At 37.7% G+C, this 26,392-nt stretch overlaps 1 protein-coding gene across 2 annotated transcripts in view; it reads right to left on the bottom strand.

The window, feature by feature from the left end:
- Positions 1–26,392, bottom strand: part of KCNQ1 (potassium voltage-gated channel subfamily Q member 1) — a 329,005-nt gene that overhangs the window by 99,406 nt on the left and 203,207 nt on the right. For both annotated transcript variants that reach the window (XM_030950000.1, XM_030949999.1), the window contains 4 exons: positions 9,200–9,275; positions 2,556–2,650; positions 1,854–1,900; positions 977–1,038 (listed from right to left, as the gene is read on the bottom strand). In XM_030950000.1, the coding sequence (XP_030805860.1) occupies positions 977–1,038; positions 1,854–1,900; positions 2,556–2,650; positions 9,200–9,275 (280 nt within the window). The remainder of the gene's footprint in view (positions 1–976; positions 1,039–1,853; positions 1,901–2,555; positions 2,651–9,199; positions 9,276–26,392) is intronic.

Below are 26,392 nucleotides of genomic sequence, written 5' to 3' on the forward strand. Positions count from 1 at the left end.
ACAAGTGAATCAATGCAGATCAGGCTGCTGGATTGTAGTCCTTGTGATGTATTGCTCACACCTCTTTCAGTTTGCAGAATATTTGCTGATACTTCTTCAGAACAAAACCTTCATGATGTTACCAAATACTTCCAGTAGAGGAAGAAACACTCTGAAAGTTTTTTTCCTCAGGAAAAAGTTTCAGTCTTAATAACTAAAGAACAGATACTAAGGTCAGATACATGAGTGAAATAACTCTAAAGTAAAGAAATGCTTTCACTACCTCACCAAATCACTCTAAGAGATCAGTAGAAGATTAAAACTATTCTTCTTAACTCTTCCTTTCTTTCCTACATACCAGCATAGGAAAACCTGTATTTTCTAACAATGACACAACCTCTACCATGACAATGAACCTCTACCTGTCATCTATTTTCTCAAGCACAGCCAGCATTGAAATAAAGGCTTACAACGCACTTAACTGTTGTAATTATAGAACAAGTCTGATTTTTTTGGATTCATGTCACTTGGAAGGAGAAACTCCACTTATCATAAGGAACGAAAACCAGGATGGAACAAGGTTTGCTATTTCCCTCTCTAAGGAATTGTAGGTGGACTTATGTAAACAACAGAACAAAGATCAAAGGCAAATCTTGGGGACCATAATATACTGAGTTATTAAAGGAACAGAGCCTTTTATCTATTGTGGAGCAAGGAAGTAAAGCACTGAGACATATGTAATATATGCAATTAAAAATAAAATACCCAAGCGAGTCCCAAAAGTGACTGAAATCAATTAAATTCAGGTTTTTTTCCTTATTCTGTTAAAGTGATGAGAACCAAAAATGCAATCTGTGACAAAAATTAGACTCCACCACCTGGAAAAGCCAGGCATTCAACTCTATTTTAAGTTGAATTTTCCTTCACATCCTATGAAACAAGCACTGTTCGATCACAAACCATGTCCTCATTCACTGCCAGTTCAACTGAGCCTTACCTTGTCCTCCACTCTGTTCAGCCTGGCACCAATCGTGTTATTTCCTCGATCTTTGCTTTTCTCTGTGGAACAAGAAACACTTTCAAATTAATATATGGTGGTATAACAAAATAGCAGCAAACCACAACAGGGTGTGTTTAACTAGCCCACCAACACCGTGTAACTGAACACCCTTACCAGGCTGATAGATCCATTCCTTAAAAGTAGTTTTCTGTTTCTTTTTATAGCATTGGCCCACGCCAGGGCTTTTAATAGCCCTGAGTTTAAGGCATTTTTAATCTTAGTTTTATGCTTCAACCACGGAGAGCAAAAATGTTCCCAATTTAGTTAATGTTTTAATTGCCACTTAAAAACAATCTGCCACTATGCAAAGGACTCTACAGCCAAGTTGAATAACACATTTGGTAACATTTTCTCTTTTTACCCCCACTATAAACAATACAGAAAGATGAGTTTGCAAATGACATAAACAGGGAGCTTTCATTAGCCAGACTTGTCACAGACTAACGTAGTCCTTTATGCTCCATTTCCAGTGTCTTTTCAAAGCTATCAAAGATCCATGTGAATATTACAAATTTCACAGGAACTCTGTAATCTTAGCACACCAATTTATTGAATATATGGTGAGTCTCAGAAAGACTAGAGCCAATATTTTAAAGACTTCAGTGAAAGTAGGTGCTTTAAGAATCTAAATAAGAACAACCCTAATTTAAAAGTGTTGATGACTAAATATAATTGCCAATGCTTAATCTTCAGAGCACAACCAGTTGGCACGGTTTAGAAATTTGGCAATAAAATGAAAATGATTTGAGCAAGTATTTTCCATTAATTATATGTTCATCAGATTAATTTAGACACATTCTTTGTATTGACTTACCTGAGACAGAGATAAAAAGAGATGGCTTTCCTATGGACTGGTCCAACCTATAAAACAAAAAAGAAACATTTTTGTCTTTTATAAGTCTGAACCAGCATCTTCACTCTCTCTAGATGGAGCAGGAAGGCCTCTTCACAAACAAGCAAAGTGAAGTTCAAATAATTTTGGTTTGTCCTGTGAGTGAAGTGGTTGCTTTATGCTAAGAGTAGCTTGATATGAAAAATTTAGTAGCAAAATGGGATTTGAATTAGATTGCTCTACAGCTTCTTGAACTACTGTAAAGTTTTACAATGCCCATTTTCCATATGCTCAGCATTGATTTGTCTTTTCCTTGTTCTTCTGCAGCTTTCTTTTTGTATCAGTCATGTCTTAGTTGGCTCTTAGGGGCAATTCTTTGAGAGCAGGTGACGGTATTGCACTCTCCAAGTGTAGAACAGCCCCTATCATATAGACATTGCAGTCTATAGTCACAGCTAGCAGGGACTGAGGTAATACATCTAAGTCCCAATCATCAGATTTTTAAGCTTTTTGCCTTCTCCTCCCTGTGTGAAAAGAAAACTTTATGCAAATGCCATTTTATATTCTCTAATTGTGCAGAGTCCTGCCAATATGGCACCTTTAACCCTGGCATTTTTTTAAACATGGGCCCCTAATTTACAAACATCCTCCTGCTGCTGTTCATGGGGGGCTTCATTGACATACCTCCTCTGCAGCTCCTTGATTCGCACCATCAGGTTGAGGTGGCCCTGAGAGTACTGCTCAATAACATCTCGGACATCGTAGGGCTTTCTGGCTTGCTGTAAGAGACAAAAAACGTGCCCTTAAGTGACAAGAATGGACAAAAGGTCTGTGGCAATGTAGATGTTTATGAAGAGTAAACAGTAAGTTCTTTTAGCACTGTGTAAATATGTGAGTTATTTTGATTGTTGCCATGATCACACATTTTTGGTGGAATAATTCTGACAGTTCTCATTTCATCCACCTTTTTGTTACTGCAGGTCTGTATGCCTTCCAAGAGATAATCCATCAAACTGGAGTTCAAAAGGACTTGGAGCCAAAAAAAAGTTTATCTGGCACTTTGTTCAGAAGCTGGTGCACACTCTAGTTTCTTCTGGAAACAAGGTTCATACTCCTTGGCCACTGACAAATATTGGGTCTTGCACATGCACAAACCCCTGTTCTCAGTCAGCACCTGGGGCTCACAGTTCAGGCCTCACCATGGGAAGTTAAAACACAGTCCTAGATGAAGGTGCAGGACTGATTTCCTCTTCCAGAAAGACTGGTTAAGTTTTCAAAACTGCTAGGAAACACTGGTGCAAGAAATGGCCTGTGTTTGTAACTTACTTACATGGGAAAGAATTCATCTGACCTACTATTCATGAAACAACTTTTGTGTAGTACAGAGGCACTAGTATCAAGATAAATGCAATAGTATTTACCTGTAAGACACCAAGACTAACTGGGAAGCAAGTTAATGAACATGTTGAAGGGTAGCAACAAATTAAAGGTATCTTAATCCGACATCTAGAATCTAGAGTCCTATCAGCGCCAGAACTGGTGTTTCCAGCACAGGAAAGACATGGACCTGTTAGAACAAGTCCAAAGGAGGCCACAAAGATAATCAGAGAGCTGGAGCACTTCTGCTATAGACAGAGTGAGAGAGTTGTGTTGCTCAACCTAAAGAAGAAAAGGTTCCAGGGACACCTCATTGGAGCCTTTCAGTATTTGAAAAAATACTTTTAAAAAAGATGGGGACAGATTTTTACAAGGGCCTGTAGTGATAGGACAAGGGGAAAATGGCTTCAAGCTGAAAGAGGGCAGGTTTAGATTAGCTATTAGGAAGAAATTCTTAAGTGTGAGGGTAGTGAGACACTTAAATGGGTTGCCCAGAGAAATTTTGGATGCCCTGTCCCTGGAAAAATCCAAGGTCAGGTTGGGAGGGACCCTGAACAACCTGACTGTGTGAAGATGTCCTTGCTCATGGCAGAGGGTTTGCACTAGATGACCTTTGAAGGTCCCTCCCAACCCAAATTTTTCTATGATTTCTGACTCATTTGTTATCCTGTTTATAGAAACTCTGCAGATAATTTTCAAGGTTTTGTAAACACCTTGGTAACACTGAGTTACAACTTCTCTTTTCTCGCATTGTTTGAGAACAAGGAAAAGAATTTTCAGTGGTAGCTTCTAAGATACCAGAATTTGGATTCCTTTTGAAGTCTCAGAAGTATTTTGTCACCTGTACTTCAAAAGCCGATGTCTCTGCTCTGCTTTATCTTATTTCCCAAACTTCAGGATTTCCTCAACTCCATGCCATAAATACTGTTTTTTCCTAAGCCAATGGAAAATGGGATACTATACAAAAACAAGCTGTGGAGACTGTGGTATCTTCATGCAGTCCCCTGCACCTGCCTGGGAAGCAGCTCCCACATTTCAGGAATGATTCCTTTAGTAACATCACTTCACCAAACAAACTGTATTTCAGTGTCCCAGATTCCCCATGTCAACTGCAAGCCTTGGGTGAATGTGAGGTTCTCTCTAGTGGGAGGCTAAGCAGGACTGGGAATTGCTTCAATCTAATCAAGGAGCACAGAAGATTTCCCAAGCATCCCAACTGCTTACACACACATAAATCATAACTAACATCCACAAAGAAAGAAATATGATTCTGCCATGGCATAAGCCTGTAAATCTTTCCATGGACTAGCACTGTAAACATGATAATATTAACAAAAAAAAAATTCTTGGATTCTTTTTGTACTATAAATAAGCAAAATAGAAATCTGCAAGTTTGAAAACTGCAGGTTCAGAAAAGGTGTTCAGTAAGAATAAAGATGAAAGATGTAGAGGTTTCTCCTGCCATCCTCATCCTCTGACACAGGAGTCTGACAATAGTGTAAGTATTTCCCTGCCTGTTTTACATTTACAGGGCTGTTTCTCTCTCTTTAAAACAAGAATTGAAAACCTGGAGTAAATATATTTTAAGAATGAGGCTAAACTTCTGAGTAAGTCTGAGTATTTAAGTCAGTACTGATTTTTCTGTAACTGCTTCATATTGAAAGCTGATCTTCTACAAGAAAATACTCTTGCTGTTGACCATATAAAAAACCTGCAGCAGGCAACAGATGAGTATGGAATAGACAAAAGTAGAAGCCAGTCCCACAGCCTTCTTAACTGCTTCTCTTCCTTACTTTTGGTCCTCTGCTAATTAAGCAAAACTCATGGCAAAATTCTTTTTAAATGCCTTAGAATTTCCTCCATCATAAATGACAGTTTTTAAAAGGCACAAAATCCAATGCCAAACATTAAATGTGCACCACTGGCTGTGGCTGTTGTTGTTCCCTAGTAACTGCATGGGCAGGGAGGCAGACCTGGGAAAGGGGAATCCAGGAAAGGGGAATTTCTGGGAAATGCAGCCAGGTAACATCAAATAAAATGGGCAAAACACTCTGTGAAGCACAGGACGCTGAAATACACAGTTTAGTACAGTCCAGTATGGAGATTAGAAAAGATTACACACACAATTCATATGAATCGCATAGTATGATGAACTACAAGACTATAAATGTAAGATTTTCCAGGGAAATTGTAACGAGTCAGGCAACAGTTATGTCATCGGTAGAACTGCAACCTGTATTTTTAATTTATGCTATGTATAGAATATTTGCCATGGTAAAAATCATACCACAAGTTAAAAAGCTATTTTAGAAGGAAATTAATTTACTCATTTGGAAGAATTTACATGGAAAGAAAATGTAAAAAGTTTTCAAAATGAAAATGGGAAATCAGAACCAGTTCCTGGTCTCTGTATCTGTGATGGATATCACAGTTGCATCTATGTACATTAGTTTTAAGACTTCTAGAAACATTCATAATTGGAAAACAAAGGTTATTTACTCATAAATTAGGCAAATAGGTTAACTGAGTATGGTAAATTTTTTTCCAAAATTCATTTGTAATATTAGATAGTGTCAAAAAAATATGCTTTACAACTAATATATAAAATTAATTTTTGGTAGGTAGGGTGAACAAAGCCTAGAAAAGCATTCATTTCTAAGTCTGCTTTCCCTATAATCAATAAAATCCCTCCTTAACCGTAAGTCATTAATCTTCACTGATGCACGGGACTTGTGTAGAATGTGATCATTTGTATAGAATTTGAAACAGTTCTACAGACTTTACGAGAACATAAACACATCCATAAAAAAGGTATTAATTCTTTATAATATTATGCTGGGTTCATGGGTTATACATGGGCATCCTCCTAAGGACTATATTTAAACCTTGACTTTAAATACAGCCTAAATTTCTCTCCTTCTTTTAGAGGAAATGATACTTCACAAAGACTTGCTTTTCATGTCCTTTGAACATCTTTGTATGCCTGTTTATATTTTCTTTATTTGTTTTATTTATTTATTGAGATTTAAACAGGAAGGCTTTGCTTTCTGAGTGGCTTTTGTCCTTCTGATGCCATCATCCCCCATTATTAACTGAGCCCTTTAAAAAATATATCTAGTCAAATTTAGGCCTACAGGTGTGTCCTGCAACCAGCTGGTATAGTTTAAGAACCATGCTGGGTTCATGCTGGGACCTATTTTGCAAAACTTTCCTCTTCCTCTCCTTCTTCCTATGCTGTCCTACTAAAAGGTTCAGAGGCATCTCTAAAAAATACTCCTTTAAAGTGCTGGCCTTCCTTAGTGTTGCAGCTAATTTTAAGCATGAATTGCCCAATGGACTTCCGATGAAATTGGGTTGTGAGTTTGTTGTGGGTTGTTTCAACAGTTACAGGAAGAAAATATCTGAATTTTCTTTTTTTGGAACTTATTTTTTACATAATTGTAAAGCTTAGAAAGAAAACACCTACTGAAAACCAGCTGTACAGACCTCTAAAATGCTGAAAGATATATTTTTAAAATGCATCTTTCTGCTTTACCTTATTTTTGGACATTACATTAGTCTGCTTATTAGGAACAGTACAGTCATTACTTGGCACATGCTAAAACAATTTAATTTATTATGATTATTTTATATGCATAGAACAGATTTACAACTTTTGATGAAAGAATAATGACAGTGGTTATCGCTTAATTACAGGAGAGATTTTCAAAATCATCTTGGGGCTTGAATTTCAAGGTGACTTCGTGCATCAATTTACTTGAGTGCTTTGGAAAACTGTGCCTTTGGTGCTCTCCAAATTTCTAAGCTTGATCGTGACCTTATATTCAGAAATTATGGAGAAGTATCAGATATTCCCCTACTTTCCTACTGGGGATTCTGCTTCTGAAGAAACAACAGCCTATCACTTGTACACAGGAGTAGGGACCTAAGATCCACCCCACGTCAGGCAAATGACATTTTTAGTTCTTTAGTAGCAGCTAATATGGATCCTTCAGGAAGAAGGAAGACTGCTGAGCAGAGATGGGAGACAACCCTGTCCAGGGATTTTGTAGATGGCCGGGACTGAGCCTTTTGCAGATGCAAAAGTGAGAGTACAACTGAGAAGCCAGATTAGCAACTGAGATACTGAGCACAAACAAGTTTTAAGTATGAACTGAATAGTCCCATTCTATTCAGTCAAATGCTTTTTCAGCTTCTATCAAATCATCTGCCGCAGGGGAGTCTCGTTTATTTGCCAGGTGGATAACGTTACACACAGTGCTCAGGCATTTTCAAAATCTGTTTCTGACAAATACCACTTGGGAGGTAGATCTACAATATGTGGATTTCTTGTTACTAAGCAGTGTAGTTAATACCATGGCAAATATTTTATGATCTAAATTTATGAGAGCAATGATTCAGTAATTACCGCAGTGCAAAGGATCACAATCAAGTTTTAGAATGAAAATAAATTAGATTTTAATGGAACTGACCACATTCAGGCAATTATTCACACAACAGCAGCAGACACATCACTGGACTAGGCCATATCCCTTGCCCAATTTCAAGTGCCGACCAGCAAGTGCTAAGAAATTTCTCAACAAAACGACTATAAATATTATCTTCAAGTAGTTGAGACTATGTCTCTCTTAATTTTAGTCTAATAATGATAATAAAAGGTGAAATGGCCTAGCAGAAACTTTTTGAAAGCCCTCTCTTCAAGAAAACTCTGGACATGGGACATTTCAGCCTAAACGATACTGATCTGAATACACTATACATAACTAAATTTTCTGACAACTTTAGCCATAAATTAGCTCATTAGTAAAAATTAAAATATTCAAAGTAGAAATTTGCTAAAGAATTCAGGAAATTCTTCTGAATTTTACAAGGAAATCAGAATTGTGGGATTGTAACAGCAGCAAACTTTGCCTTACACACATATATATTGGACTGCTAGTCATCATCATCATGATCTTTTTGATCTTAAATTTTGTAGTCTTCAAATATGAAGGAGAAAACACACTCCACCTTTTTGGAGGGTCTAGATTAAAGGTGGGATAGCTTTTTAGTTTATTGGAAGCAGGAATAGCTAGGTTGTATATGAAAATAGATGTAGGCAGTTAAGCCACTCTCATCCTTTGCATTTTCAGTTGTGAAGCCTGCTCTCTAGAGATTATCCCTTATTGATTGATTTTAAGCAAGGTAATAGATTTATTACCTACATATACATTCACCTGGTTTAAATCAAGCTGAAGGCTCTTGACATGTGTTTTTACTGGATTAATGAAACAGATTTTTAGAATGTTTGCAGTCTGAAATTTTTATTCAGACCAGGAAACAAGGTTAATTAGCTACTGTTAAATGCTTATGACATCACAAGACCACAGCAAGTAAAGTGGCACATGGGAAATGTATCAGTGAGGGCCAGAGGAAGAAAGAGCATCAGTATCACACTAACTGGGAAGGAGGTCTTCTACTATGCAGAGGGGAGAAAGGAGAAGAAATGAGAAACCCTCCAATACACTAACAAATTTCCACCTTGGTTTCTTATCAGGACTTCATTATCATTGAGTAAGAGACAGAAACAAGGCTGAGGTAGTATTTTAATCTCTAATCCTACTGACTGGGCATGAAAGCAGCACACAGCTCAGAATTAATGGAGACATATGAGAATGTTTGCACTGCCAGAAAGAGACAGCGATAACAGAGGGCTAAGGGTCAAGTCCATTAGCAGAAAATAACATTTTAATTCAGACTGCATTTCAGGAGTTTAGCCTATTTCCAGTGCATCCATAGTTGACTAACCTGCTGCGAAACAACCACCCTATTGAAGGAGGGAGAGAATAGTGGGTGTAGATCACCGTTACTGAAATGAATTGTGTTAGCCTCTCTTAAGTTTCTAAAAGAGACAATGAATCAGGAAAATAAAAGGGTTTATTTAGAAAAGGAGTTTTCTATTCACAACTCACCTGGAACTTTTTTTTTGCCACAAAATACTGCATCCTCCGAATCACCTTGATGGCAGCGCGGTGGTGTTCCCGCAGCCTGTGGGAAAAACAAGGAGGGTCAGGGGTGAAAGAGCATCTCCATCCACACAAGAAATACAGCAGGCTGCAGAAAACCCTTCCCCAAAACATCAATGTGCAATGTAAGTAGCTGTGATCCAGCTTGGCAGCACAACACACTGTTCTGCTGACCTTCCTCACCTTTCAAGAAGGCTCTGAAAATCCAGGGTTTTATCTGACCCGTGCTAGGTTTGCACACCATGTCACAGCTAAAAGAGGTGTCCACACAACCTCTTTCTGTGTCTAAGCAGACCTCCATGCATCCCTCCCAGTTTCATTTCCACAAAAAAAACCCCAAATCTCAAGTTCTTGCATATCCAGCCATGAACAGCTTTTATACAGTCACTCCTGTTTTTAGGATTTTTTTGGTTTGTTTGGGTTTTTGGAGGTGTTCACCCCGCAATTTCTATACAATATGTTTCTTCACTTAGATGATTTTTGTCCACAAAGAATTATTAAAATAAAAAACACTTGAAAGATCTTTGATTTGCTGACTGCTAAACAAACAATCCAAATAATCTAGAAGTTGCTGGATATAACATCTACATACATATTTATCGCCAAATGGAACTGTAGCTTAATATAATGACAAAATAATCTGACGGGTCTTTAAAAAATATATGCCCCCCTTTGTGCATATGCATATGACCTGACAACAGAATAGAGAAAATAAGTTGCTCATTGTGCTTTTAAATTACAGACTTTCATAGAACCTGACATGATTTTTCAAACAGTGCCTTAAAACCAACAGTTATTTCAAGTTTTTCAAAGCTTCCAAAAAAGAAGCATTTTCTTCTTAACATTAAAATATTATATCAAACATTAAGCCAATTATTCAGACTGTTCATTCTATTACTCTTACCAAGACGTACTTGAATGACATTACAGCACCATCTTTATTTCCTTTTTAACTGCATGAACATCTAGTGTTTCTAACTCTCATCCCAAACACACTTCTAGTGATGGCTTTGGGGAACAGCTGCAAAAGCAGTTAGGTGTTCCAGATGTTCTATCTTTATAGACTTACTATTAGTAATACAGATAGAATGGCATATTCAGATGTCACCATGCAATGCTTTCTTTCCATACTGAGCATGACAGCATTCATACTCACTAAGGGATGGAGAAGTCATATAAGTTCTATAAAAGAACTATTTTAAGTTATATAAAAGTTTGTGCAAGTTTGGGTCTTTAGTATGTTACAGTATGGTATCACCCAAGCCTCTGCAGCTAAATATAACCTGGAATTTTCGTGAGTATTCAGGTGTTTCCTCAGGATAGATCTCCCCCAATAAATAAAAGTTCTGCACATGCAAGTGGTGGATGTCTGTCCTCTGAAGAGGTGTACCTTCTGAAAACTCACACTTTTTAGTAAGAAAATCAAAAGCAGAACCAAAAAAAAAAAAAAAAAGCCGTAATTTCCTACTTCTAGCTATTGCCTCTCAGGTGGGTTCTTTCTGTTATAGAAATTGTTCTGATTTAGCAATGACAGAAAAGATTACTTTCTCCAGAAATAGCTTAAATTCATTGCTTTTCAAGCTAATACCATACAGCTTTTCACTGCAGGTCTACAGATGGCTACCCCTAAGTGTATTTATATAGATCATCTGTACCTCAATAATTATGCACCAAACCTGCAGTTAGATCTGCACAGGAAGCTCTTTCCCTCTTAACACCTTCCTGAGGTATCTCAGAGACACTCTCTCCAGGTCCCTGCTCCCACAGATCTGACTGCAACATCACGGTTCAAGTTACAAAAATGAAAATTTGCTCCTCCTGCCTGGAATGGCTGTGTGTTTGGATCAGTTCTCAGTGGACCGAGTTAGCCTAATGCTGGTTCAGGGCACCCCTGTTCTGTGAACCTGTGCTGCATCATTCTGCTGCTAAGGACTTGGATGACTTCCCCCAAACCCAAAGGAAATAAAGTGTTTGTGCTTTTAAGTTCTGCTTCACAGAGATGGGAGCCAAAAAGGTAAACACTGTTTAATTTTCTAGTAAATATCAAAGGTATGATATCATGCAGCTATACATCCTATACATAAAAGCACACAAAAACATCTTTTGACAAATAGAAATATATTTTAATTGCCTTAAAACTGCTTGTAGTATTTTGGTTTATGCCTCATTTCCTCTGGGGTGTTCTTCACAGTCCATTTTTTCTGAGTAAAACATTTTTCTTTGGCACAGCCAGTCACCAGTAGAGCACACCAAATCCCTCATTCTCTATCTAGAGGACAAGTTCCATCTATAAGCAAGGCAGGCAGATAATAAAAATGGTATTTGCCATTCAGTGAAATAACAAAGCTACATGACCAAAATGATTTTCCAATGCAGCTATTCACCATCAATCATTTTTCAGTGCTAACATGAACTACCATGCCAGGAGGAAAAGTTAATATTCTCCTTTTAATCCTTCCCATTTCCAGCTCCAGTAGGAAGCCTTACAGTAAGCTTGTTTCTGCTTATGCTGTAAAATGCAATTCTGCACAACAGGCTGTCCTGATTCCCCAAGATAAAATGCTTCTGCGATGAGAGAAGGGAATAAAGGATTTAATTAGTAGCCAAGGCTGTGATTCACGGTTGTTTGATCTCTTTGGCACACTGGTAACAAATGCTTTAGTAAATTGAGAGCTTAACCATTAACTGGTGATATTTGTTTGTTCAGCCACTTGTGACATCTCTGAATTTTGGTTACAGAGGGGCTCTCTGCAGCCTCTGGGCACAGGGAGCACGCTCAGACATCAGAAAGGTGCTCAACATTTCACCGTGCCCACCTCTATGAATATCTGGGTTTTTTTAGGAGTGTGGCTGGAAATGACCTCACCTGAGCGTTCTGCCAGAGCACAGCACCTCTCCTTGCTGCTGTCTCCCTCCCCTGCCCTTTGGAGAGGCACTGCTGTGCACAGTGGGTCTCTGATGGCAGCCTAGAAAGGGTCTTCAGGGACTGCTGGGCACCTCCAGAGAGCCCTTTCTGCTGCAGAGTAGCTGTGTGAGCAAAGCTCTCACGCAACTGCAGTCCCTCATTTTCAGATGTTTAGTTTTGCCTGACTTTGGGGAAAAGCTTGTTGGATAAATGCATTAGCAGCAGGGTCAGCAGGCCTTTTGCTCTTTTGGCAACAAAGCTATTTTCCTCCCCTAAGCATTCATCAGGCTTTGAGCCTCATCATCACCATACCCATTAACACCATAACTGACATCTGAAGGAACTTGCCAAACACTGTTTGACTGATTCTAACAACCAGCAGCATGTTACCTTAAAAAGTAATATACACAGAATGCCTTTAAAATCAAACGAAAGGTATTACTTCTGATACTGGATAACTTCTCAGCCTGCACACTTCTGAAGAAAAACTGCCAATAGCTTTCACTGGCTACCAGTAATTTCCTTTCACAATATGAAGAGGACATCAAGATCACCTTGAATACAGCACATGCTATGTGACATTTCTCATGGATTTAAACTCACAGAATTAGGTCCTGAAGCCACCAAGGAATCTACAACACTGTTATAACCCTTAGGAATCCAGAAGGATGAAGAAGGATGTAGAAATTCAACAACAGAAGACCATCCTGGTTGTAATAGGGCAAATAGATTCATGCAAACCTACATTATTTGCAGGTATAAACTAGAACTGCTTTGTACATGCACTGAAAAACAACCTGTTGTGGATTCAGGCACTCTTCAAAGCATAAGAAATGAGGATGAAAAAACCTGGCAACAAAATGCAATGGATTGAGCACCCACATTAAAAAAGAAAGCCTGGCAGAATTAAATGACTAGAAATCCTTAGTTTTTCCTGCCTTCTTTAGTTGTTAAGATACTTAACCTACAACCAGTCACTTGGAGGAAATCTGATCTCAACATCAGTCCATTAGAAATCTGAACAGGAATTTCACTTAAACTGGAAAACAAGCTTGATGAAATACTTTATGTAATTTAACTGACATTCCCATTTGGTTGGAAAGTTATTATACATTAATAAATGCTCTGAACTGTTGCAATTCAGACTTTTGTTCATTTGACTCCATATTGTTCACTTTCCCCAACACAATCAGCCAAAGCCTCAGCAGGTTTCCGAAGTTGTGGCTCATTCCCCAGTCCCACACTCACTGGCAATGCCACTGTTCAGTCAGGACCCACCTGCCTTCCTCCTGTCAGTGGACATGCAGGGTCACCCCAGAAGAATGCTCTGGGACGAAGGCTAAAACTTTTTAGTTGCCAAAACTGCGTGGCTTTATCATTCGGAGCTAAGCAGGTGCATGGTTCAGGTGCTCTATGATTCAAGACAAATAAAACCTTTTTTTAAATTAAGCTTTACAAGATTATTCCCCTTTCTGAAATAGATTAATTTTGATAAAGAATCATAAAGGAAAAGCAATTATTAATTAGAAATATTAATTACCCTTACAAAGCTGCTAAAGTTTATATCAAACCCTTAGTAATTCCATTAGAAGTTTGTTCCCCTTTTCATCTCAGGAAGGTGTTCTACATATTGGTTTAGTGTTAACAGAAATATTAAAGCAACAGGGCAGAGGAAAGGTGGTGCTGATTTCCTATTTATAACACTTGCCTTTTTGTTCATGTGCAGAACATTTCATTATGAGGACTGTGATGTCTGGCACAGACCTCCCAACACACACGGACGCTGATATTATCAGAGCCTAAAGGTCAATGCTGTCTGTTCAGAATGAGTCCAACAGGAACGAAAATGCAGTTGGAGAGAGCTACAGATTTATAACATCTTTTACAAAATGCCCATTTCTCAGTAAACCTAATACTGATTTGAAGTCAGGCTCAGTTTTTAAAACCTATTTAAATTCTCCGCAGTCATCTTAAATTTCTGACTTGGGACAGGGTAAAGTATTAAGAAAGAAGACTGAAGTTGGTTGGCCTGAAGCTTTTGGCAGTAATCATTATTTAGATTTGAGCTTTATCTTTAATGCATCAGTTTTCAATCATATGTTTTGCATGTGAGATGAAGTATTTTTTTCCATTCAGGCCCTGAAAAACATTCTTTGTCACAGAGTCTGGTGGAAGAGATTCAGAGTAACAACATTAATCCATTTCATTAGTGCATTTAAGTCTAATGAAATCTTCCATCCTTAGTCCTCCAGGCATTTTAGGTATAGAATTTGCTGTGGCTCAAGCTTATTCTGTCATTCCCTGCCTACTCCCAGTTGATGGAAATCTCTCTGCACTGAGCTGCATTTTAGATGCTGAAAATTGGAAGAGATTAGGTTGCATTGCTGTGGATTCTGAAACAGGAAATACTTGATCACCATACCCAGGGATAAAATCAGAATCACTGATTATTTCCAATATCACAGACTACCCAGTTTCTCCTTTCATTTGTTCCTAGTTTAGCAAGTGTTTTTTTGCCATCATTATGATCAGTTTAGTGAGGGCTGTCTACAAATAGCCTGGCCCATAAACGTTTTGCAAAAATTATCTTAAGGATAAACCAGTAAAAGCTGCTCAGAAATGTTAGAAAAGTATGATGGCATTTGAAGAGCAAAACAGTTACACATCTGAAGTTTAATTAAATGGGCTGAGTTTACACAGGACCACAGAATGGTTTGGGTTATAAGGGACCTTAAAGATTGTCTCATTACAACCCCCCTCCTGTGGACAGGGACACCTTCCTCTAGACCAGATGGCTCAGAGCTCCTTCCAACCTGACCATGATCACTTCCAGGGATGGGACATCCACAACTTCTGTGGACAACCTATTCCAGTGCCTCATCACCCTCACAGAAAAGAATTTCTTCCTGGTACTTCATCTGAACCCACTCTCTTAATCTGAAACCATTTGCACTTGTTCTGTCATTACTTGCCCCTATAAACAGTCTCTGTCTTTCCTGTAGGCTCCCTTCAGGTACTGGAATTTACTAAATGCTCCCATAACATTTTCAGTGTAAACAAAGTTAGAAACTTGTGACAAATCAAATTTGTCCCCCCATGGTTATCACTTCTGGTGTCTTCACAGGTTTAAACGCAATAGAGCTACAGAAATAATAGATACACATAGAACAAGAAGAATCACAAATAGAAGGTAAGATAGCTTTAAAAAATTTCTTTGGTCTCAGCATTCAAAGGCATTTTAGTAATTACTGGCAAACAATCTGTTTATGAAAGATCTACATCAGCTGAACTCCTGTTCATGCTTGTAAATTAGTTATGAATGGGTAAGATTTCATCAAATGAATTTGTTCATCTAAGCACTGAATAATTCAACAACAATAGCTAATTATTTCTATGAAGACATTTGATGAATAATTTTTATAGAACAGTATGTCTCAAGGGTTTAACTTCAAAAATAAAAGTTTCTTTGACTTAAATGCATGTCTTATAACGTAATTTCTGTTTTCAACCTAGGGAAATGCAGGGGCTGACTTCCATAGGAGTATCAGTGATTCTAAATTAAAAAATTGCTCTGCAGGAGTAATGTCAAAATCAGTCTTTCGGTGAACCCTTCAGGCAGTAAACAATGATTATTTACTAATTGTGAACATTGGCCCATGGGGAATAAGTTTAAGTTGAATTAATATTTGTACTCTTCTTCACCCACTATGTAATTTCTCAACTATATGTGGTTGGTCTTTTTTATTTAAAATATGTAATTTTAAAACCACAGTCATCTTTTAATGGATTTACATTTTATTCTACAGGAGCTTTCATTTCTCCCTTCTCAAAAGTAATAGGTTTAACTGAGAAATCCTTTAATGTAGTTATAGCCATCCTCTTTCTCTCTACAGATAGTCTGGCTCAGTTTGATTTAGTTTGAAGATTTTTAACAGACTTACAAAGAAGGACAAGTTTAAGAAATAACATCTCCTTTGGGGGGGGATTTTAGTATTTTAAACAAAAACAAACAAAAAATGCTTTCCAGCTAGACCTAAGAGGATCCAGAATAGCTGAACAGCATAGGATTCTGGAGTGTCACACTTAAATTTGTTCAACTTTCTTTGGGGGAAATGGTCCAACATGTTGTATGTCTAGAACAAAGACAAACTGCTGAAGCTAGAAGGAAGACCAGGTATAGGTTTTCAGAACTAATGGCATGCTGGAGCAAACAGAGGTAGCAGCAAGATATTTCCTCTGTGGCCTGCTCCACAGTGATGGTAGCTAAGAACTCAACTCTTACAAGGGTAGTTTGTATGGAAATCAGGCAATAGCCAGAGATTTCTTGTACATCCTTAATTGCCTTTGCTGTATATTTTCACAATTCCATTTTAACTCATGCCTGTTACTAGGACAGGAAGAGCTGCACAAAGAACATGGGAAAAAAATAGGAAGACAAAATTATCTTTGGTCAGGACCAAAAAGCCACATCAAGAAAGCAGGAAAACTATACAAGCCAGTTCCCATTTTGTCAGAACAAATTATTGTTTGGCAGCTTTGGTGATGTCATTATCAAATACCAATTGATATTGATGTCCATATCAAATCACAGAGAACCTTTATTCAGCTCTTCACTCTCTGCATCTTATTGAGTTAGAGGGCTGCTGCTTTTTCACACGGTTTCAAGGCCAAGCAATTTGAAAGTAGCGAGACACAAATGAGATCACAGATAAGTAAATAATAATGTACAGCACTCTTACAGATACAGTCTGACACATTAAACTCCTTTTCTAAAGAAGCTGAACTCGGAACACAACAGAGCTTTTTGTTCAGTGCACACAGGAAGCCGTAGGCATTATTATTTTGCCTCCTCTGGTTAAAAGCCATCTTTTCAGATTAAAAATAATATTTTTTTGCTGAGCTTTTCATTTATGGTTCTGAATTATACAAGGAAATGCAGAGCTACACTGAGAGGCACCAAGAAGAAATAACCATACTTCCCCTGGCTACTTGCCTTTCTATTGTTTGACTATTAAACTTACAATAACCTTTGAATATTTAACTGTCTGATGTTACACTACTTCACTATGCTCGAGAAGTTGCTCACACTACACAGTAGCTTTTTGCTGTGCTCATTGTAGGGAACTACAAGGCCCCTGCAAACTCAACACTGAGTTTGACGTTTCTATTTGGCTTAAATTACATTGCTCAGAATGCACCTCAGATACAATCTGTACACAAAAATATCCAGCGCTGAATATGAGATGTAAAAGCATCAAAATTATGTAACCCATTGAGATTTCTCAACTATATGTTTCTATTCCCAATTATTTGCTTCTACTCTACAAAACACATGCTAATTTAACATACGCTGTATCTCACATCTTAATTAGGACTCATCTTGTGGTACTACTGCTGCCATCCCATTTAACCTTTTGTTTTGAGACAAAAGAAATAAGCTTTCATTGGGTCAGCTACTGATGCAGTTCATAGAGGATCCATGAAAGGTCAAAGCAATCTTGCGTTACTTAAACCTCACACAATGACTTTAGCCAGAACCCTCCTCAGTTTTTTCCTCCCATCTCAGTGATATGTGAATTTTCAATAATAGAGAATAGATGCAAAAACATGGTCCCTTACTTGTAAAACCAATCATAGGCAAGAGGTTAGAGTCACACAACTTCACAAATTCAACTACCCTACCAAGGCAAAGTTGAGAGAGTATCTCAGCTGTCCCACGCACATGAAAGTCATTGCATGGTTGTGACTGAGAAAATGAAGTAGGTCTCCTGTTGCAGAGACAGGAATTACAGCAGGAAAAATACCTGAAAGGAATTGATGTGAATACCAATATTTAAATAATTACCAAATTAAGTGATGATACCATTTCAGAAGTCTTAACACTTTCCATGTGTTTTTTTACTACAGAGGTGATTGGCAAATTCTCCTGCTCCTCGGTAACGAAAAGGAGAAGGTAGAACTCGCTGCTGTGAAGCTCTTTCTAAGCACTGAATTCTGAGAACAAACTGTATCCAAACCCCCCACCATTGTCACAGAAATCCACTGAAAAACACGAAGCCAAACCCTGCTCTCGTGTTCACCATGGGTAACAGAAGGGACTGGGAGCTGATGGACTGTGAGGTCACCTTGGCTCCTGGCCTGCCATCTCTGTAGGGGCTCTGGATGTTACTTGTGCACAGTGATAGAAGTGTGTTCTCACAGCTGCACTTTTTAGTGGGTGTAGCCTCCAAAAATAAACTGATAGAAGACTGGAAATGTGAGGGTGCTGCTGCGGTTTCTGTGAGCTGCAAACAGTGAAAGATGGCATTAGGACAAGGGGACTTCACTTCCCTTGTCAAAGCCATCACTTCAGGGAAAAAAGGCAGTTACAAATGTAGTTCAAAACTGCAATTTTTGCAACTGGAAGCATTCTCCAGGATTTGTTATTTTACAATAGTGGGGAAACACATGGGATTTCAACTCGTGGAGAACAGCCTTTCCCTATAAATCACAGAGTGTAATCTGAAACCTAGAAACAGCACAGGGACTCACATTTATGGATTTAAAACAGATGAAGAGCAAGCATGCTCTTAACCCTTTCCCCATAATTCCTTCCCAGTACAAAATAAAAATGAATATACAAATACCGAACAGAAATTAACTTGGCAAAAATCAAGATTAATACAATTCTGTAAACACTGAATAGTTTAGACTTCCCTAAGGACACAAGCACAGAATTGTGCTAAAGCAAAGCACTGTAAAACTGTTAGAGCATAATCCAGTCTTTGGACTGTTCTTTCATCAACTTTTATTTAAGCAGTTTATCTTACTGAGATTAGGATCTCTCCTATAGAGCAAGACCTGGCAAACACAGGCCTCTGGTTTTGAATATCAGGCTATATTTCAGTGGGAATGAAGTAACTAGCAGCCTGTCGTCTCACCATAATGTTATAAACTCCTTAATCAGGCAATAGGAGAACTAATACTAACACATTAGTAATAATTTCTCTTCAAAAATATGTAAGAGCATTAAGATGACATATTGTTTATTTATTGTTCCTTAAGAGCCCAAATAATTTCTGTATCAGTTTAGCTTCTCCTATGGCTTGCTGGAAAAAAAAATCCGAAAACCAGCAAATCCTGTCCAATTTGACACAGCCTCCTCCTTGATTTTTTAAAATTTAAATGAAAAAAACAGTGTAAAAGAATGGACTGGAATCTCAGCATTGCCAAGATGCATTAGTCTCTACCTTGTCAGAGTCAGAGCTCCAGTACTTCCAGAAATTTACTCACATACGTAACACAATGGTGTGATTGAAACCAGAAATGGGCCCAGATTGAAATAAAGTATGATGGCATGTCATGTTAAATCTCTACCCAGTGTAATATTTTAGAGAAAACTAAACCAACCATCCCAAGATGGTTGACAGGAGAAGACTAAAAATAATTTTAAGCTTACTGCAAGATCACTCATCTGCAGACACAGTATTTGCCTGTGGTAATTCAAGCTCTGTCCCTTTATTGGCTGCAGTTCAGTGAAGTGGTACTTTTGTCCATGTCTCCTAATGAAAAGCTAGAGTGTCTCTGGGCTTCACTGAAAAGGTTGCAATTGATGGGAAAAATATCTCCGAAGTTGCCATGATGGGCACCTGAATCCTTTTCAAGTGAAGAAATCAGCTATCTAAGAACAGCAAAAAAATACATCATGAAAAAGAATTTAGTCTTAGCCACTGGGCAAGTTGTGGAACATCCAGAAAATATAGTAATGGCTAGAATTTTGTGCTACAATAATCAGAGGGGCAACCTGAAAAAAATCTGAGTGCTTTTGAAAAATTCTGCTAAAGCTCTTTCATGTAATTGTAGTTGCAAAGAAATTACAAATAGAGTGTAAGTCAAAAAATTATGTTACTAGCCCAATTCTGTCTTATGTATCAACATTTGGTATGTCAAATGGTGTGTTAGCAGATCTCCACAACCACAAGAGCCATGCCTTTTACTTTTAAACCATTTCAAATCAAAGACTGATTTTTCACAAATACATACTTTGTGGAAAACTTAAGATTAGACCATCAACAGCTCCACCTTCATCCTTTCATCACTAAAGCTTTTTCAAGCTACAGTCCAAGTCCAAGTAGGACCACCCAATGCTTCATGTTATTCCTGCAGATGCTCAGATCCACACATCATCTCTTGTGAGCCCATGATGGTATTGGTATACAAAGGCCATTGAGATTTCCAAATATGTGCATCAGACTATCTAACTAGGTTGGGATGGATACATGCTTCTGAAAAATCTCATGAGACCATCTAAATTATTGCGATAACCCAACTTATTCCATATGTACAAATTCTATGAGTAAGAAGGAAGAGGCACTTTGCACCTTAAAAGCCACTAAAAATAGGGACTGCATCACATTTACTGAAGCATGTATTCCAAACAGATGGAAAAACCCTTCTTTAAAGCACATTCAGGGCAGAAGTTCCTGCCTAAATGTACCAATTGTGTTGAAGTCCCCATCTGGCCACAGTGGGTGCAGGACTACATGCACAAAGTCAAGGGGAGAACACAACCCTGAACCTACACATGGGCTTGGCACACCAAGGGATCAGTAGAAACTTGGAAAACTCGTAGATACAAGAAGACATTTGAGACAGCAAATGTAGATTATATATTGTGTAGGACTCTAGATACACACTTCTTAATTAGGTCTTTTGTGTGGAAATATCTGACCTGAAACATCCAATTTCTCTTGTTCAATCTAAAATTAAAGAATGCACTGTGTTATTAGCATTGCAAAAAGGCAGGGAATTTTATGAGCTGATATGCTGGAGACAGAAACTGGCTGGGACTGACTACTTTGGTATGTGAACTCTGTTTCTCTCTGTAGCTTCAAAGCACAAGCACAATTCAACAATATATTTTTTTACTAGAATTACCCTCTGGAAAGTTAAATTTGGAAACCAGAATGTGTTTTAATTACTTTTTCCCCTCTTAATTAAGAAACTGTTAACAAGCCCAGCTGTATATTTCAATTTAATTTCTGTTACATAAGAAAAAATATTTTTCTTAATATTCCTGTTTCATTGTGTAAATATGTGATGATGTGTACAGAACAATTAACAGTTGAATACTTTGTTAGAAATATCAGATTACTTTTCCTTACAGCTTGCAACACATTTTTGCAAAGGAATAATTCCTCAGTAAGGGTTGAGCATAAGCTCAGCTACACACATTGTAGGGAACAGAAATGCCTTGATCCTGGCAAGTTTTAGGTGGGCTTTATTTATTCTAGAAATACTCAAATTTTCCTTTTTTGTGTGTGAAATAGATGCACACACAGCTCTCACTCTCAAGTGTCTTTCCTACAAAAGAGGTAGAATCAGGAGTCAGCCAAACCCTCAGCTGGTTCAAATCAGAACTCCACTGATTTAATTAGGCAATCCTGAAGGTCTTAGAAGAGCACTGCATCAGGCTCTCCTCTCCTCTTTTCTCTCCATATCCCTGTGAGCCAGCTCTCTTCCCTACCCCACCTTCCTTCACATTAGCTCTTGGCCTCTCTCTCTTCCTCTGACTTTCCTACACTCAGATTTTTCTACTTTATATTTTCTGGATCTGTCCTGGGGTTCCTCCTCTCTCTTTTATCACTCAAAAGTTATTTTTCCCCATTTTCACAGCCCTTCATAGCTTACTGTGACTTCAGCCATCAAATCTCAGAGCTGTCTTCATCACTCTGTGTGCCCCCACTCAATAATCACACAAACGTCTTTCAACATTTCCTTCGTTGTTGCCTTTTACCAATTGATTCTGCAGCAGAACCTTTTCCTACTTCTCCTTGCTCTTTAGTTCCACATAATTTTCTTAACAATTGAACACAATTTGGAGAATATAATCCTCATATCTTGATGAGCACAAATGCTGAAGAGGACCATAGTAAAATTAGGCTGTCTTTGTAGCTATTGGTTTTGCAACCGTGTTTTCTGTGCTAAACAAATGATACAGATGTCTTGACGCCAAGCAAAAACTCGTTCTTTCAAATTTTTTGCAAGACAAGAGTTGTTTTGGAAGAAAAAGGACTTACCAAACCTAATTGGCCCTTCCTAGTAAGCACTTTGCAGATACACTGCAGTAAAAGGCAGTAAATTATTTAATTTCTGACTATTCAATAAAAATATCTATTTATATAAGCTCAAATTCATAGTAATTAACATACAATAGATGTCTATGAAAGCAAATTGCAAATAAGAACTGGAGAAAAAAGGAGAAAAATTTGATTTTGAAAACACCAAAACTGAGAAGATATTTTAAAGTGATAAGGAAGGTGAGGAGACTTTCAATAGACACTTCAGTGATGCCTCACTGAAAATCTTCTGGGAAAGTGGGAAAGTGTGAAATGGGAAAAGTGCACTGAAAATCAGTGGTAATTTTCTACCAGCTACTTTTACACCTTGCCTTTATATCCCTGAGTTCTTCACAGTCCAAGAGCAGAGAGGAGAGCAGACTAAGTGTATGCAGGAACACTGAAACAAAGCTAGGTTCATTTGTCGTCTAGAGCTTCATGGAGTGTTTATCAGCACTGAAGGTACTAATGCACAATGCCACCCTCATATCAAGAGCAAAGAGTTGACTTCACAGTCGACATTGTTCAGGACTTTAATTTCAGTCTTCATTATTAAGCCCTGATCACTTTGGGGACTGAAAAACAAGTTATGAGCAGGCATAGCCTTATCATACCCCTGGAAGAGCTTTTTGTTTGGGTTTAATACTGCTTCCCTCCCTGGCTAGGATGGTATGAGAAAACCAGCCAAGCGTATTCCATCTGTGGACAGTGTGGTTTCAGCTAAACCAGGCTCTGAGGCTGTATTTTCTCTTCCCCCTCACATGCCCTTTTTATTCTTATTATTTTCCTCTCCCAGTTTATGAAAGCATGCTCTCACCAGGTCCCTCTACTGAGATTTTAATGAGAGCCTGAACAACATCACAGGTATTTTTGCAAACAGGTAATTATCTAGGCTTTTCCACATATAAAAGCGGAAGTGCAGGTGATATTCTCCCTCCTCCCCCCCACATAATTTTATTACTCAATTTTTGCATGGCTTCTGGAATACAGAAGAAAGAACATTCATTAGAAGAAGATTCAAGTTGCCTTTTCACTGCACACTTTTGAGTTAGTATTGATTTTCCTGGAATTTGCTGATGAACAAATCACGTATCCTGAATTCCACTTGAAAATCCTATTAAATATCCTGTAGTCAGCAAATGCTGGGTTATAAGAGTAAATATCACATTAAAATAGGTTACAAGTAGTAGCAACCTGACATTTATTGGCCTGCAGGTCTACAAGTCCTTTTTTGGCCTTGGGGTGTCTGATCTTGTGTGTGGCTTAATGGGATAATCAAATAATTAATATAGTTGTGTATTTTCTCTTTCTTTGCTGGTTCTTAGAGTGGCTTGGCTTATAAAGACATAGCCTTTTTTGGAGGATTCTGTATGTAAGATATTTGGATCAGGAAAAAACTTGGAGGTTTGATGGTATTTATAGTCTGATTTTGAATTCTATTGTCAGCAGTTTGCTGATGTTTTGCTTTGTGAAAGAACTGTACAGATTTACAACTTTTCCACAGGCAAGTATAAAATGCATTACTCATTGCTTGTTATTATTTAATTATCACTGATAGGATATTTTCTTACCATTGATGGTGGACTTGTAGTGTGGGTTAATGGTTAAACTTTATGAATTTAATGGTCTTTTCCAGCCTAAATGATTCACTGATCACGTTTTCAATGAAATAACAATCTGGTCAGAATACAAGGAAAACCAAGCTGATAAACTGCTTAAAAATTCAACCAAACCCAGACTAACTATAAACAAGTTTGAGTGAATACAGCCTGAGAGACTCCATCCTGGAGTGCCATAATGAGAAGCTCTTAAAAATCTGTGCTTGTTTGCTGGTTTATGCAAAAATGCTGAGCCAGGCACAGCCGGCTCCTTGTGGGCAGAAAACGCCTGGTGACCGTGCAGGACAAGGAGACTCTGCTGTGCCTTTCAGGGGCAGGGACTCAGTGCTGACTTTTTTCAAGCCAGGGCTGATGTATGTTGGGCAGCAGCTGTGGAGCTGTGACTGCAGCTCATCCCATGGGCAATTTATGCCTGTGGCAATGCCAGTGAGAGACCTATGAAAAGTTATGACCTATGAAAAGTTACGGCCTATGAAAAGTTACACGGCTTAAGAACAGCAGAGGTTAATGCACAAGGCAAATGCAATTTTTGCACATAACTGAGAATTTCAGCCTCTAGCACTTCTTGGTACACTGGGTTTCTTTAAACACACTAAATAAATTCCTAAAGATGCAAGCAGACAACTAAAAACACTCAGGTAAACCCTACCAATTACTCATCTATCTCAGAGTTGCCTTATACCGATAAAAGTCTGGTCTTCAACTGAAACAAAAATCATTTCACTTTATCTCAGACCAAACCAGAAACAAATGGTTTGGTCTTTGGAAAACTCTTGGAATTTTACATTTGAAAAGGCTTAAATATATTTTCTTCATACTAATTATTTCTGTTTGCCAGTCAAGACATAATGTATCAATGATAAAATGCCACAATAAAGAACAATTTTGTAGACTTTCCAGTCTGAACTGGAAGCAGGAAAAACAAAAAAAACACCACCAAATAAAAACTCAGCTCAAAATCTTTTCCCTCAAGACTTTCATAGCACAGTTGAAAACCCAAGAGATTTGGATGAGTCTGAGAGGCTCCACGTGGGGCAATTTTTGCTCAGTTCTCTGAATCTTTATCCACTACTTTTTTATTGAGAAGACTGAGATGAAATTGCTCTTTAGAACAGATTATCAAATTTGTCTTATTTTTTCTCTCACCAGATGGCCTCTGCTTATGTTTAAATGCAAGTCTAAATACACCTAAGAATACTTTCTATTTCATAAGTTTAAATATTATCCTCTTTTGAACAGTATTTACATGTGTTGTCTGTATATATATATGCACAAAGCAGACAAAATAAACAAAAAAACAAATAAAAAGTTATTTGTATTTGTATAATTAGGTGATTAAATTGAATTTGTGATTTTTTTTTCCACTTAGTTCTGTTTTTTTCCCAGAGGTATGGAAGGTCCTGAAATGTTTTATCCTGGAAAACAGCCTGTACTGATAGCTGTATTTGTTTTCCAGGGACATTTGATACCAAGCTATTAGGATAATTATTTGTTTGCAGTCAGGTCTAAAATAAAGACCAAATAAAATCCTAAATGATTTTTCACATCAGAGTATTTTCCTGAATCTGGGCTGAAGTGAATGCAGTTACAATGTATTTTAGTGAAAAGCAACTGCAGAATTTCTGAACAGCTCTTGCAGCTTAAGATTCACATTCCAATAAAACTGAAGTGCTAACTGGCTACAGACAGTATTTCCTAGTACAAAGTGCCGTCCTAAAGCTTGTTTTTATTCTGATACTCAAAATTATTAAAGTAAAGCACTATAAAGTTCATCTTCAAATGCAGTAAAAAGTTCTTCTTATATAGTTATGGTGGCATCACAAATTAATTAAGCTATGTACAAACTATAACTGGACATTCCTTCACCTGACTCCTTACAAGGTAAGTATATATAATAAGGCTAAAACCCCCTATCTGGTTTCCAAAAGACAAGTTTTTTATTATTTTGAATTTCATATATGTGAACTTCTAGATAAAAAATGGAATCTGACTTCACTTCACATTAATCAGCAAAACACAAAATGTTTTATCAGTAGCAATAACACAATCCTCACTGTTTTAATAGAAAAAAAAAAGCTTTAATTTCTGCCTCTGTGTATATATGAATAAATATATATTTGCTTGCTTATTATTGGAATACTTCTACTGAACCACAGAGTTAGTTCTCTTCTTTATCGGGTAAGAAGAATATTAAGAGCAGTTGGTTGGAAGAAAAAAGAAATGGAATACAAAATGGAGGAAATACTATATCCCCTAATTGAGGTCAGGCCCTTTCAAGTTTCTTGGATTGTGCAAGGATTTGATGTACAATATATAAGCTTCAAGATGTTTTCCACTTTAAAACATGTAGATCGGCATAAAATTTGAAGGTCCAAAGGCCTGAAGTCCAAGAACCCTCTTCGAGTCAGTGGCAATTCAGAGAATTTTCGTGAGAGAGCTAAAATAACTGGTATGAATCCACTGGAATAAAAAAATCTGCCCTATTGTGTGTTACTCGGTTACTAAGACAGCCTTAAAT

The sequence above is a fragment of the Camarhynchus parvulus genome, chromosome 5, assembly GCF_901933205.1.
Source record: "Camarhynchus parvulus chromosome 5, STF_HiC, whole genome shotgun sequence".
NCBI classification, from domain to species: Eukaryota; Metazoa; Chordata; class Aves; order Passeriformes; family Thraupidae; genus Camarhynchus; species Camarhynchus parvulus.